Source organism: Pseudopipra pipra, chromosome 4, assembly GCF_036250125.1.
Source record: "Pseudopipra pipra isolate bDixPip1 chromosome 4, bDixPip1.hap1, whole genome shotgun sequence".
Classification (NCBI taxonomy): Eukaryota; Metazoa; Chordata; class Aves; order Passeriformes; family Pipridae; genus Pseudopipra; species Pseudopipra pipra.
Window position 1 is genome coordinate 50,206,343 of NC_087552.1, and position 14,668 is coordinate 50,221,010.

The 14,668-nt window shown below is 35.9% G+C and overlaps 1 protein-coding gene across 4 annotated transcripts in view; it reads left to right on the forward strand.

Moving 5' to 3' along the window:
* GABRG1 (gamma-aminobutyric acid type A receptor subunit gamma1) overlaps positions 1–14,668 on the forward strand; it is a 63,311-nt gene that overhangs the window by 17,696 nt on the left and 30,947 nt on the right. For all 4 annotated transcript variants that reach the window (XR_010430177.1, XM_064652910.1, XM_064652908.1 and 1 more), the window contains 2 exons: positions 1,234–1,382; positions 9,139–9,206. Coding sequence is in view for 3 of the 4 variants with exons in the window: in XM_064652910.1 (XP_064508980.1) it covers positions 1,234–1,382; positions 9,139–9,206 (217 nt within the window). In the remaining variant the exon portion in view is untranslated. The remainder of the gene's footprint in view (positions 1–1,233; positions 1,383–9,138; positions 9,207–14,668) is intronic.

Consider the following 14,668-nt stretch of genomic DNA (forward strand, 5'->3'; position numbering starts at 1 on the left):
TGTCTATGTAACTTAGAAGCCCCTTAAATTCCTTTCTATAATAAAGTAGTTACATTTTTAGTTTTGGTGTACAATAGAAATTGGCACAAGGATAGTAATTTAATTTCTTCCTTTTACTGGAATATTGTACTTATGTTAACATTGGATATGATTTATAGGGGTTGCATATGTTCTGCAATTGCTAGCCAGTGCCCATTTGTGAAGATAGGGTGTGTGACTGTCAGAGTTACTGCTATCAATCTGATGCACTTTGCTTGACCTGTAGCCCATAGCAGTTCCTTGAAATAAAGTAGATGAGTAATACAGATTGCAGTTTTTAGCACTGGAGGAATACTGAAGTACATACTCATTTGATTGAAATGGAAAGAAAACTACTTCCAGGCATTCTTTGACCTTTTGATGATATCTGAGTGAATTTTCAGATGTAACCAAGGTATTGCAATTCTTTTTTAATGACTTAGTAATTAGCAATATATTGCTGCTTATCTAATTAAAAGATAGGTGATAAATGAATGTGTGTTTTCCTTGTACATTTGTTTCCTCTTGATAAAATTGGTAGCTAACAAATGGTCTTAAAATGGTGTACCATTCCTTTCAGTTAACTGTACCATATATACATGCAGATGTGTAGTTGACACGACTGCAGCTTCTGCTAATGTTTAGTCAAAGCACATGCATGTAATGTTTGTTTGCTTTCTTAAAATGTGAATGGAGTTGAATAATTATACAAGTCTTATTTTTTTATATCATAGTTAGAAGAGAGACTACTAGGAAAGAGATTCTCTTAATGCTCTTGACACCGAGATCTATTATGATTAAGCGCCTCTTAGAAATATTTACCACGATTTGAAAAGTACATGTAGGGAAAAGCTTTGGAATTACACTTTGTGTTTTAAAAGAGGAAAAGGCTAAGAGTAAGATGATGCCTACTGTTGCTTTTATGGGTTTGAATCATGGCTTGAGTTTTTCTGTATGGGTGATATGTTAATGCCTCTATTAACATGTTTATTGGCTTAGACTCTCTACCACCATAAAACAAAATGTTGGTATTTTAAATAAGGGCCTACTTTTTTCTGTTGGTACCAGAACGCATTTGGATTTTTATAAAGTACTCTAAATAGTGTTCAATATTTTATTTGTTTCTTCTTCACCTCTTGTGTATTCAGTTTCACTGTTTCTTGTTGTTTTCCCTAATCTTGGTTTTTTTGGTTTTTTTTTATTCACTCAACATAGAGCTGATAAAGCGGATGATGAAGATGATGAAGATCTAATGGTGAATAAAACATGGGTCCTTGCACCAAAGATTCATGGTGGAGATGTAACTCACATACTGGACTCCTTACTTCAAGGATATGACAATAAGCTTCGGCCAGATATTGGGGGTAAGCTCATAAAATGATTGAGTGTAACAGAAAACGTGAATAGAGATAGTGTGCGTTTTGTCAAAGATGGCAAAAATCCACTTGTTGCAATTTCTAAAACTCAAGGTAGCAACCAGCAATTAAATGCAATAGTTTTCTGAAACTGATAAAATTAATGTTCTAGGCAAGAGTAGATTTTATGTTCTATTTACCATCTTTTTTTCTTATTGAAAATATTTTGGGGGACAGTGAGCAATCTACAATAGATCATTGAAAGGCATTTACAATTTGCTTTGTTTAACAAATATTGTCTGACAGAAAGAAATGTAGATATAAATCAGCTCTATGGTTATTTAAAAAATTGATCTTGAATCCGTAGGAGTATATTAAAGAATTATTCCTAGAGATTTTACTCTTACTGTAGAAAAATATAACTCAACCCAGTTCTCTTCTTCCCTTAGCTCAGATTTTTAAAAACTTTATAAGAATCTAAAAATATAAGTTATGACCTTATCTTTTCTAGAGGAATATAGGAAGGAAGATTGCATTGCTATAGATCAAACTTTGCAGCTTGTAGGAAGGTAATTTTGTCTTTCAATAGTCAAACCATCAATTTACATATAATTAATAAGTTTAAATATTTAGAAGAATCTTTTTTTTGAAAACATATAAAACATGAAAGCTTGGCAGCTCTTGTCCACCATATGCATGCTGGATCAAATAAGAAAAGCAATATATTTTCTCTGAGTTTGTTTCCTGAACTGTGAGGGGAGAGGTAGAGGACGTAATTGTTTGTTACATACCTGGCATTCCCTACCAAAGTCTGTAAGATGCTTATGTGATAAACAGTACAACTGCTTGTTTCATTCATGTCAGAGAAGAGATGTCATCTCAAACTATGCATTTTCTTTGGAAAGCTTCTGACAAATTGTTTTCTTTCCCCAATTTCTTAGTTCTGTTTTATTGTTGACTGTTATCCTGAAGATGTTGAAAAGCAATTTTCTCTCCCTGTCATAATATAATCACATGTAAATCTCATAAAGTTTAAGTCTTTTTCTTCGTGTTCATTTAATTGAATTACTATAAACATTTAGACAACAGGGGAGGTCTTCCAGGATGTTTTTCCTTAAATTCTCAATGTGAGACAGATGTATAGAATTACTGTTGGGTCTTTTTTCCCTGTTTGATGCAAGAAACAAAATGATTATGAGGGAATAGGCCATGATTCCTTCTAATGATTAGCTGGTAGGTGGGGTTGAAAGGAAAGAGAATTCTTTTTCTCTGTGCTCTCCATAAAACTTAAAAATAAATGGAGAGGATACAAAGGAAGAGGAGTTTATTCTGACATTTCAAATGGATTTAGATACACTGAGATTACCTCAGTGGGTTGGAGCATAGTGCTGATAACACCAATGTGGGTTTTATCTCTGTATGGGCCACTCACTTAAGAGTTGGACTTGATGATTGTTGTGGGTCCCTTCCAACTCAGAATATTCTGTGGTTCCTAGATGGGTATGGAAGAATTTTGATATAATGCTTACCTTTACTTTTATGGTTATGTACTGAGTCTTGATAGGACAAGAATCCTACCTTTTTGTGAGTAACTCAGTGTACAGCTTTTTGGATTCAAAATACCAGATCCTAAAAGAAGAAAGTTCTATCTTCTCTCAGATAAATATTCCCTTTGTCTTCTCAATACTTCTATACCAGTCTGACCTTTGCTATCCGGGGCCTGCCTCCACCCACTATACTAAAACATAAAGTTCATGCAGAATCAGCCAGAGTGATGAGGAGACATTTGGGAGTATTCACTTTGTTTTCAGGAGAACAAAGGTTAAGATTGATTCTCTTCTGGGTGGAGGGTAAGTTGCAGACTTCTGCCACAAAACAGAAATTTTGGATAACATTAATTGAAATTTCTGAAGGTATTGCATTCTGCCCAGTTGTTTGAGAACTGCAGCAGATATTTAACAGACAGAAAAACAAAACCAGGCTATAATTTGTTCATCTTAGTCTCCTTCAAAGATGTGGATAAAATCTGGTGTCAGATTCAATATCTTCAGAGTGTATGTCAGTACTTGTACAACAAGGTTATTGAACTGGAATTCTCATTATCTTTCAAAGCAATAATATCCCAGTGAATGTTCTTATGATTGAATTACAAAGCCCATTTACAATAACAACATTTTTTGTTTTGAACTTGGACTTTTTGGGTTTGAATCTCAGAGCAGAATTTTGTGTGCTTCCTGATGTTGACACAGAATTTCAGCATCTCAGAGTGAGATAAGGGTTTCATTGTTAAGCATGAAGTTAGTCGAGTGCCATGCTGAAGGAAAGCCAAATGAAAATCAAAACTTCAGAGACAATACTGAAATTTAAGAGGAGAAAACTGTCATTTTCTGTTTGCCTCATTCAAATGTCCTTGAGTTGTAGTGGTTTCTTAACTACTACCCTTTGCTATGTTTATTTATCTTACTTGTCTCTAACTCCATTTATGTAGTATGCTTTAAGATGCTTGGAGCATAAAGGTTCTAGCATGGAAGGTCTAGTATTGAAGTACCGTATGAAGTAATAATAGTTACCAGATGAAGTCTCCTATCCGTGGTATAAATAATGTTTAATTATGGATGCAACCTTGGTATGTTGATTTATTAATAAAGCAGTACTATTCTCATTGTAACATTACCTTTTGGTTGCCAGATTTTATAGCCACACTGTTTAAACATCAGTTCTACATCAAAGTAGCTATTATTTTTGAACTTTCCTTTTTAAATTCTAGCCGCACTTTGTTCCACCTCTCACATCTTAGGGGCACTGATATATTAATATTATCCTATCAATGCACAGAGCATTTTTTCCAGCAGTGATGTGTGTATGGGTGAAACACAACAGATCAATCTGAAAATTTAATTAAAAATAAGAAATAATCATCACATATCTACAACTTATGTGGAGTGTTTCAATCAACAGTTTGAGGCAAGTCATCACTGATAGAATTTTCAAGAATGGTCAGGGTAATTGCTCATGGACATACAGAAATTGGATGCCTAGAGAAATCTGGATGGTTGTTACTGCCCTATAAGCAGGACCTGGGTAAGAAATTGCACCTCAGTGCACTAATGTGGAAAGTCCTGTTCTCTGGGATATAAAGAATACATGGACAAAAATTGGACTTTCAAGAGACTAATGGAAGCACTAATTTTGAAAAAAAATAAGAGTAGTAGAAGGATATTCTACCGAAGGAGTGATCTTAGTGTAGCATTGATGAAAGTATGATATAGGCAGAAAACTAATAAGCTTGATCAAGTAGGAAAATACCAAGTAAAGATAGAGAGATATGTGTTTTTAGTTGAAGAATATTTTCCAAGAACTGAAGAAAATCAAAATAGAAGAGAAAGATGTAGAAGAGCATATTCAGTGAAATTTAAAGGTACTGGATGTGTGAACTGCATAGAAAATGATGGAAATAATAAAAGTGGTGGGATAGGAGTATTTGCTAAAGATGGGTTTCTTTTGCATGAAAAGGTAAAAAAGTGTTGAGGACAGGGCTCTGCTTTCATCAAAATCACTTTGAAAAATTCTTCAAAGATGCAGCTGGAAGCCTGCTGTAGACACTTGAGGCTGAATTTTCAATATAAATAACCCTAAGAGTAGTAATCTTAGATAGCTGGTTGTGAGAATTGTATTATTCCATTAAAAGCTATTACAAATTTAAGGCCTCTGTTATTTCTGAATGTGATAGTCACCTAATTTATTTGCTGACTAACTGCTTTATCACCTAGAGGGGATGCTTCTTTAGGTGATTAATTAGGAGTTTTAGAAAACATGCTCAAAGAAAATAAGCGTGGATGAAATGATCAAAAATGGTCTTAGTTAAAATTAAATAGTATGATAAGTATTAATTAAAAAAAAAAGTGATACGTCTTAGACTTTCCTTAGAAAAAGAAGGAATTGTGGTAAACTATGGGAACTGGTTAGTGAATTTAGATGGACTAACATGCTATTTGTTAATGAATTGAAGTAATAGATTGGAGTAATGAAAATGGAGCAGTATTAAGCAATAAAAAGTGCAATGTTCTGCACTTTTTCATTGATGATAATAATTTCTGTCAGGAAATGGGTGTTTATAGACTGAGAATAGATGATAAGGAGAGCTTTTAAGTGTAGCAGGCAGAGATATTTCAAATATCAAGAGCTAAAAATTGGGCCTGGCAAAATACAGGCTATAAAAGAGGCCCTTTGGGTGGCAAGGCCAATTACTAAAATGGTTTGTCAATAATAGGGGTAGATTTTTATCACTATGATTTCTCTAATCAGAAATAAATATATCTCAACATTTTTAAAACCAGAAGAAGTTTAGTCTAGTGAAAAAAAGGTGTCAAAGCAGGAAATCAGAAAGTGGGTAGGTCTCTCTAGATTGGGCTTACCAAAGAGGTGTCCTATGTGCTTCAGCTATGTTAGGAGCTGGTGAACTATCCCTTGTGGACAGCTGCTTCTTGGTGCTCTTCTTTCTCTCTCTCTCCCTCCCTCTTGAATATTCAATCTGTTGTCCTCTCACCTTCTTACTTTGCTCTAGCCTGGGTCATACTGTCTCTGTGTAAATCTTTAAAGTCTGCAAGCCCTTTCTCCCCTTGCTTAGAAGGTTCTGTAAGCTTACAGTGCTGTTTTGCACTTCATACAGGATGTGTGACATCACCTTCTTCCTACTTGTAGTGTTTTCAGGGCTGATATAAAATTTTTAAAGTAAAATAAGAAGCATTCATAGTAGAAAAATCTTCTCAAACCATCTTTCATTGTTAGCTCTTTGTGGAGAGGAAATGAACAATAGTAATTATGTGGATGTTAAATTGTTATTGAGAATGTATTTTCCTCCAGCATTTGTCATTTGCATTATCACTTCTGGTTCAAGAACACAAGAAGAATGAATTAGTTCTTCTAATTCAGAAGTACTTTGCTCTGTACCATACAGAAGAACTAATGTAACAAAACAGATTATTTCAGTTTTCTTGAATTGTATTCCTTTCACTGGCTTAATTTGGTAAATTAAAATAATTTCAACAGAGGTAGATTTTCAAACTCTTCACTGGCTCTTAATACCACTAATAATCTCACTCAGAGCAGTATGGAAAAGGAAAAACGAACTCTCACTCATTACAGGAAAACCCTTGTGGCAGATGAAGTACTGCTTGCTGCAAGCTGGAATTTCATAAAATTGACATAGCCCCCATTAAAAACTGGCTCACTGACAGATCTCAAAATTTAGTTGTTAATAAGGAATATCAGTGGTTGGGCTGCCTATAATGGGGCCTCATAGGAAAGTCTTGATCAAGAATAATGGGATTTCGAATGACTTCAGCAATTCATTTTTGTAGTAAAGTTGGCAGATGACACCAAGGCTGTTGGAAAGGGAGAGGCTGCATCTACAGGGTAATCAGCTCCTTCAGAATAACCAGAGATATGAGAATTGAGCAGGGGAAAAAAAAAGGAGGTGGAAGGGGAAGAAACCTATGGGTTGGATTTCAAGGTGAGAGATTCTGCATAGTAAATTATTCAGCATTGCTTGAGCAATGAGTCAAAACACCCTTTGATCCATCTCCTTGTTTTCTGATCTAGCAGTGGGGCTGCTGTTATGTAAACAACAGCAGTTAAATTAAAGGGTGGTAAAATGAAAGAAAAAAAATTATCTGTTTGTACGGTTTGTTGTATGGTAAATAGATTACATAGTACATATGAGGGGAGACCTCATTGCAGCCTAGAGCTTGCTGGTGAGGGGAAGGGGAGAGGAAGGCTCTGATCTCTTCTTTGTGCTGACCAGTGACAGGACCCGAGGGAATGGCCTGAAGTTGTGTCAGGGGAGGTTTAGGTTGGATATTAGGAAAAGGTTCTTCACCCAGAGCTGGAACAGTCTCCCCAGGGAAGTGGTCACAGCACCAAGCCTGAGAGAGTTCAAGATGTCTTGGGACAATACTCTCAGGCACACGGTGATACTCTTGGGGATGGTCCTGTGCGGGGCTAATGGTTGGACTTGATGATCCTTGTGGGTCACCTCCAACTTGGCATATTCTGTGATTCTGTGATATACACACACACATTATAAACTTTTTACTCTGATATTTCAACTTGTGCATATGAGTGCTTGTGTTTTCCCCCTTCCTTTATGAGCTCTGCAGAAACTAAAAACATTTGCAGCTCAATCACAGAATATTCTGAATTGGAAGGGACCCACAGGGATCATCTCAGGAAGTACCTAGTTTTTCCCCCAGGAAATAAATTTGTTTCCAGAATCTTTTTAAACTTTCTGTGAAGCATGCTGGGGACAGGATGGTGATCAAGTGACTTTATGCTGTGTGGTCATAAAAAATCCTTTGTGCAGCCTCACTGGTTTGTCTTTCTGTCAGGCTTAGGTTTACACCAGTAACTGGATTTGGAATCGGGAGGATTTCCTCTCAAGTGATCTTGGCAGAGAAAAGGTATCTTAAGATATTTAGGAAGTGTCTTACCTGTCCTTCTAGCTGGCAAGGATGTCAATGATACCTTCTTTCTCTCTGTGTGTCTGTTCAAGTTTTTAGAGATTTGAAAAACCTTCTTGCTTAACATTTTAGGTTTGTTATTGAGCACTTGGGCGATCTCTAATGGTTTGCAGTATAAAGAAATTAAATCTGATGACCTAGGGTCCCTCTTCTATGAAATCAAAATGCCTTTTTGTTTGTATCTTCCCCTCTTTTCATCTGCAGATGAACGAGATGCTTCATTTTATTGTGTCAAATTGTGAAAGGACCAACAGAGCTCTATTACTAACCCTCTCCTTTCTATTGGGTAGTAGGACATATATCCTTTTGTGTCAACATTCTGGCTCTCCAGTAGAAGCTAGAAAAAAATGCCCGGTAAACTGATGAAGTTAAAATGCATTCTCACCTCTTGTGTTTGAGCATTTTTTCTGGATAAACCAGTTAGGAGGAAAAAACTGAATTATAAGTGCCTCCTGTACTTCAGATGTGCCTTTCATGGAAATCACTTAGACTTTGTGTCCTTCTGTAAATGCACAAAATAAGAGAGTATGTTCTGTGATAGAATATATTTTTAAAAGTTCTTTTTTTCTTTATATGCGCAGTGAGAGTCTTTTTAAAGCAAAATAAGTTTGGTAATGTTTAACTTTTAAATGACTGTCACTTGAGGGGCTTTAAATTTGGTACTTGAAACGGTGTATTAACCACGCTGATGAAAGGGCGTAAAGTAATACCCTTATATATAAAATGATATAGCTTCATGAATTGAAGAAATCTGTGGTGAAAAGATATTTTATTTCTGTTACATGTTCTCAGTAGGAATTGATAGAAAGCATTGCATATTGATTCCTTACAGATGATAAACACATTTGCTCCCAGATCTCATGGTCTTTTGTATGAAGAAATTTTCCAAACACTTTTTTTCTGTTTATTCATAAATTTTTAAGTTGGAAGACAGTTTTTGGGAGGTTTCATTTGTTTGTTTTTCCTTCCTTTACCTGTTGTATCTGTCTTACATTTGTTCACAAAGCATATGTGGGTATTGCATTATGAACTAAAAAATTGAAGTTGATAATTTTAACATTTCATATGAAATAAGGGAGCTAAGTCATATATGATCCTCTAAAGTACTAACAGAGCAAAAATTTAATTATTCTGAAGCTAATAAAAGAATACAGATATGTTGTTGTTTTAGTTAAATAGATTACATTACACTAACAATGCACAGAGATAATTAAATATGTAATTATTATGGTTACTGTTTTGTTTAGTGAGAACTACGGTAATTGAAACAGATGTCTATGTAAACAGCATCGGCCCAGTTGACCCAATCAATATGGTAAGTTCTGATTATTGATAGAAAACATCATCTGAATGTTGCTATGGGTTAATATTATGAAATAATTTTAATCTCATTCAAATAAATTTCTTTATTCCTTACTGTGTGTTCTTATGCAGTTGGATATGATTGTGGTTATTACTGAAACATGTTTCACCTCTCTATCTGAAATAGTTGTAATTTTAAAAATGTATTTCTTCTTTTAAAAAAATGAGGCCCCACAGAGTATGATGTGTGAGATCCTTGTTTTAGTTTGTGCTGAATATTTCCACTATGTTTGTGTATACCTGGATTGTCTCTGGGCCGATATAATTTCAGGGAGCTACTCTTTGGAGCTTAAGAAAAATAGTGGTTGACACAGCAGCTGTGAATAAAACTATTTTCACTGCAGTGATTTGTTGTTTGGGATTTTTTTTCAAATTCATAGAAAGAAAAATTTGAAATTAACTGTTTTGTTGTCCTTTTTCCATTTAATCTTCTGCGTCCTCTTCTCTTTGTGTGTGTGTGTGGTGGGTGGGTATGTGTGTGGTGTGTGTGTGTGTGGTGGGTGGGTATGTGTGTGTGTGGTGGGTAGGTATGGCTGGTTGGTTGGAAGAAACCATGGCTGGTTTCTTCAGAAGTTAAACAATGAATCCCATCTAGTTTCTGTAGACCTGTTGAGATCTAATCTATGTATTTAGTACCAACACTGAAGTAACAGCACTTCTAAGGAGGTTGAGTGTGCGATAGTAAATCACTTAGATTGTACATTGTATGAAATGGTGGTGTTGGAGGCTTTAGAGAGGCCTTTTGGCATGACTTCTCCTGCGGACTGCTGCCCAGGACTAAGACGGGGATTCACCGTCAGGTGCATTTAAGCTCACTCCTCTCCTGCCTTTTTCCTTTACCTTCTCCCTACAGAATTGCTGACAGTATTGAATTTGCATGGCAGACAAGCGTTTTATTCAGAGGCTGGAGTATGATAGTGCAGGGATCTTCTGAGCATTTGGTTAGAGCACTGTAATTCTCAATTATTATTACGGATCTTGAGATTTAGACCTATATCCTCATGCATGGGTGGGGAATAGATAGGAAGCCAGGCAGGAAATACCAGTGGTACTTAGATACTGTGGATAGAGATGCCAAAAGTAGATTATGCAGATCTGTGGCAAAGGATATTCATTCCAGCGTAATGGTCTAATAAGCTTACAGTTGCCATTACCTGGGGCTGTGGCAGGGAAGTCCATGTCTCAGGCCAGGACTGTACATAATGAAATGCATAACAGAGCAAAAGAGTGATGGGGGGGGGGGGGGGGGGAATATTCCAATTTCCATGTCCAGTATAAATGATGTCTTTGTTTTTGTCTGTCTACCTACTTCAGTCTTTCTCTTTTGTTTCTCTGTCCAGTTCTTTTCTGAAGGAACTTACCATGGGAGCAAAATGTGAGGACAGGCTGTAAGGAGGATATAGCAAGTGGTAGAGGCTTGTTTTTCCAGTAACCAATGTAAATCCTTTAGCCTGTGGAACTGAACATGAAAAATGCTTACAGCTTCAGTTTTTCAGTTTTCCAGTTTTAAAGAGCCAGCATGAGGCCGGCTTTGCAGGGTAGTCCTAACCCATCTCCCATGCCCTTTTCTTGTCTCTGCAGCCCCTGTGAAGTCTTCCAGCTGTGGTTCAGATGTAGAAATTTAAAAACTGCTCTGTGTTTTTAAAAAATGGACAGAGAACTACTTAGCAGTTTAAATTACAGCCTTATACCACTATTTCCTTCATAAAAGGGCAATTGCTTTCACTGGGCTTGGACCGCAGGAACTTGGCTTGTATGAGCATCTAATATCAGTACAAAAATCAAACATTTGTAAAAATAAATAACATATATATACAAAGATTTTGATTAAGGTTTCAAAAAATGAGATGTTTTATTCTGGGAAACAACATTCTCATCAAAATAAATAATAAGAAATTTGACTCTCTAAACTGTCTTTATGTGAGCTGTTGGTTTCATTAAGAAGGGACTTTTCCTGGAATCAATATTGTTTGAGATTGTTAACCATTGTGATCACTTAATGTGAGAACACATTATCTGTTGTTCCCCTTTGGATTATTCATTTGTCAGATACCTTAATTCACTCTGGCAAATGATGTCCTTTAACTGTTAAGTTAGGATACAATACGGCATGACGTAGAGAGCTTTTTTTTTTCTGAAAATGATGCTAAACAGCATATCAAGGGAGTATGTTTGTCTGAAAGCCTCAGAGGACACGTATTATGAGAGGAAACATTTATTTTTGAATTCAGTCTGTTTTCCTCTTGGTATTTGATAGACTTTCATAAATGGGATGTATGTATGATATTCATTAGAATTTGTTTCTGAAGGCTGTTGTAATTTGGCTTTTACAGTTAAGCAAAGATATACACAACATTCTAGATGTTATATTCACCCCATTCTTAAGAGATGTTTTTCTACAGCTCGTGATCTCTTTGGGCATCTGCAACCTGTGTGAAACCTTTTTAACAAATGTCTGTATCAGTGGAGTTTTTAGGCTTCCAATTCTAACTAAATCTGTCTTTTAGAGCTATGCGTTATGCAACAATCATGTAAAATACAGCTAAGTGTATTTTTATGACCAAAGTCTTGATCCTCAGTGGCTTTGCAGTGGTATAGGAAATTCTTAACAGAGTTTACATATGTAATGGTCATTTAGAGCCTGTTTTTACTTTATGTTGAACACCTAATTTAAAAGCACTAGGCTTTTACTACCTTTCTTCTTTCAAACTAGGGCCAAATGAAAAGCAACCACTGTTTGCTGTACAAGTATCAGAGTCTGATATATGGTCCCAATGTAAAATGAGTGTTGATCCATGGTACCTGTTGGCTTCATTAGCTTTCCCTGTCCTGTATTCATCCCCAAACTGTATGTATTCATAAATATGCAGTTTTGTGGTACTAATGCCCCAGGGGGTCCAGAGAAGAACCATGCCAGCACCACAGCTTTTTTGGTTTGACAAGACCATTAAAGTGTGCTATTCAGGTGGCTGGGAGAGGCATGGTACCTCTCCAAGACATTTTTACCTTCCTGTAACTAAGGGAATACCCAATATTGTAATTTCCATTTGCTCAAAACTCTTACGACAATAAAAGACTGCTACCCCAAATGAGAGAAATTTTTTGAGAAGGAATGCAGGAGCAGTTCCTTAAGTCAGAAGCAGTATTGCATCATTGTGTCAAAAATGAAGAGCAAAGAGAAAAGTTTATACTTCCCCCGTCTTTGATGTCTATTTATTCAAGTTTCATTTAGTAAATAGTTAGAAAGAGGTAGATAATTTCTATAGAGATGCATAGACATTGTAACTGATAGTTAGACTAGAAACTAGCCAAAAGAAAATGCTCTACCGAACTGTCTATATCTGCCTGTGTGTAAGTGTATACATATATATGTAGGTTTGCAGAAAAAAAATATTTTAAAATTCCTTTGCTTTTTAAAAGTGTTAGTCACAATTTAACAATTTGAAACATTCTGCTATCCTTGCCATTTTAGTGTGTTTGAGGGCTACTATTTTTTATTTCCCTTGCTGTGGATTCAGATGCTGCTCTCTATTAATTTTTTGTATTTATTAATGGAATCCACTATTAGAAGGTGCAGACTGAAAATTCCAGGATTGATTTCTAGGACTGCACCTCACTAGAGCAATTCAGTTTCCTTGTTATTTTCCAACATTTCTGTCTCTTCTGTGGATCCTTTAGCTTTTATCACATGATCTGTGCTTATTATCCATTGAAGGCTGTGATCACAAGCTGAAGGCATACTTTGAAGCCCATCACTCTTTTTTTTTTTCACAAGAGAGCTGAACCACTGAGCGAATCAGATACAGAACACACAATGTGCTACTTTGGTGTGCAGACTGCATGGCCTGGACACTGCTAGGATACAATTTTTCCTGTCATATTGTACCATTTATGACTTCATCTAGAATGTGCTGATGGGGAATTTTAAGTATCCTTTGGCTTCTAAATTTCATTCTCAGTTGCACTCACTAGCAGCAGATATTTTGTTTTTATTTTTTGAAAGTATTCAAATATCAGTATCCTAGTACAGATTGCTCAACATTATTGCACTTGCGGAGGATACTTTGTGGCCAGGTTTGTCACTGCACTTACTCTACTTATCACAGGACAAAGTACCAATGAGTCTTTGAATATTACCTGTTTCTTATTGTACAGTATCTTCTTTGGAATAAGTTAGAATATTTTTTCCCAACTTACTCTTTTCTTTTAATTAGGAAATGTAGATTCCAATAATTCTGATGCCAATCAGCACCACAAGTGATCACGGTTAATTGGCTTACTCAGATGAGTGTTTGAGATTGATGGACACTGTTCATTTACAGCAGCTGTATGAATTGTCCTTCAGTGGGTTAGAGCTTTGGTTTTTTTGTTATGGAATATATCAAATCCCATATTTCTGTTAACATTTCTTATGATAACAGCTCTAGAAACTGAGTAATAAATCACAAATACAATTTCATGAATGTTCTCTTTTTTTTTTTTCTGAAAAAAATTAACTGTAATTGATTAATCTGGTACTTGCAGTTTGGTTACCACTATTGCAAGATAGCTCCAAGCTTGTCCTGTTCAGTTTCAGGAGACCTGGCCAAATATTCTGACCAAGTATTGGTTGTATTCTGCTCCTACTGCCTCAGCACAGCAGTTCCTGTGTTGCTTCCAATTTCTGTGAATATTTTGAAGGGAATGGCGAGAGGTGAGGGAAAAGGCAGTCATTGTATGACTGACAAATTTTGCAGTATTCTTCTGAAACCAAAGCAGAGAATAGACATCTTTTCAGCCCCCACTTTAAAGAGTATTCAGTACTTTTCCTGTTTTCAGCTGCAGTTTACCATTGTCCCATATTAGATATGACATCAGGACAGGTAGTGAAGGTTACACACGAGTCACCAGGAAAATCTGCACTCTTTGCTGTGAAATATGGCCTCATTTCTGTGTGCCAGATAATAGCAATGCTATTATGTAAGGCTGCAGTCTTTTTGTGCTATGGTTGATTCTTAAGTCTTATGTTAGGTAGTTCATGGTTTAGGAAATATTGGTTTCATATGGCACCGCTGTACCACTTAAGCCACAGTTGACATGGTTGTAGTAATAATAATCATCATCATTATAGTAGTATTATGTAGTAGTAATAGTAATAGTCATAATAGTAACAACAACTACACTAATCACTAATCTATGTCATTGAGGACTGAAATCTAAAAATTTTCTATGATGTGATGGATCTTAGAACTAGGAGTAGAGTCTCAGTTTTAGTCTTGCAAATTCTGAATGCAAAAGGTTTTATATTTATTTTTTAATCCATCACATGGAAACTTTTGTTCAGACTCCCATTGTTAGACTGATGTATTTCTGTAACCTTTCCAGTTGCCTCGTGGCTCTGCTTATACTATCTAAAGATGTTCTACAGAAAAAAAA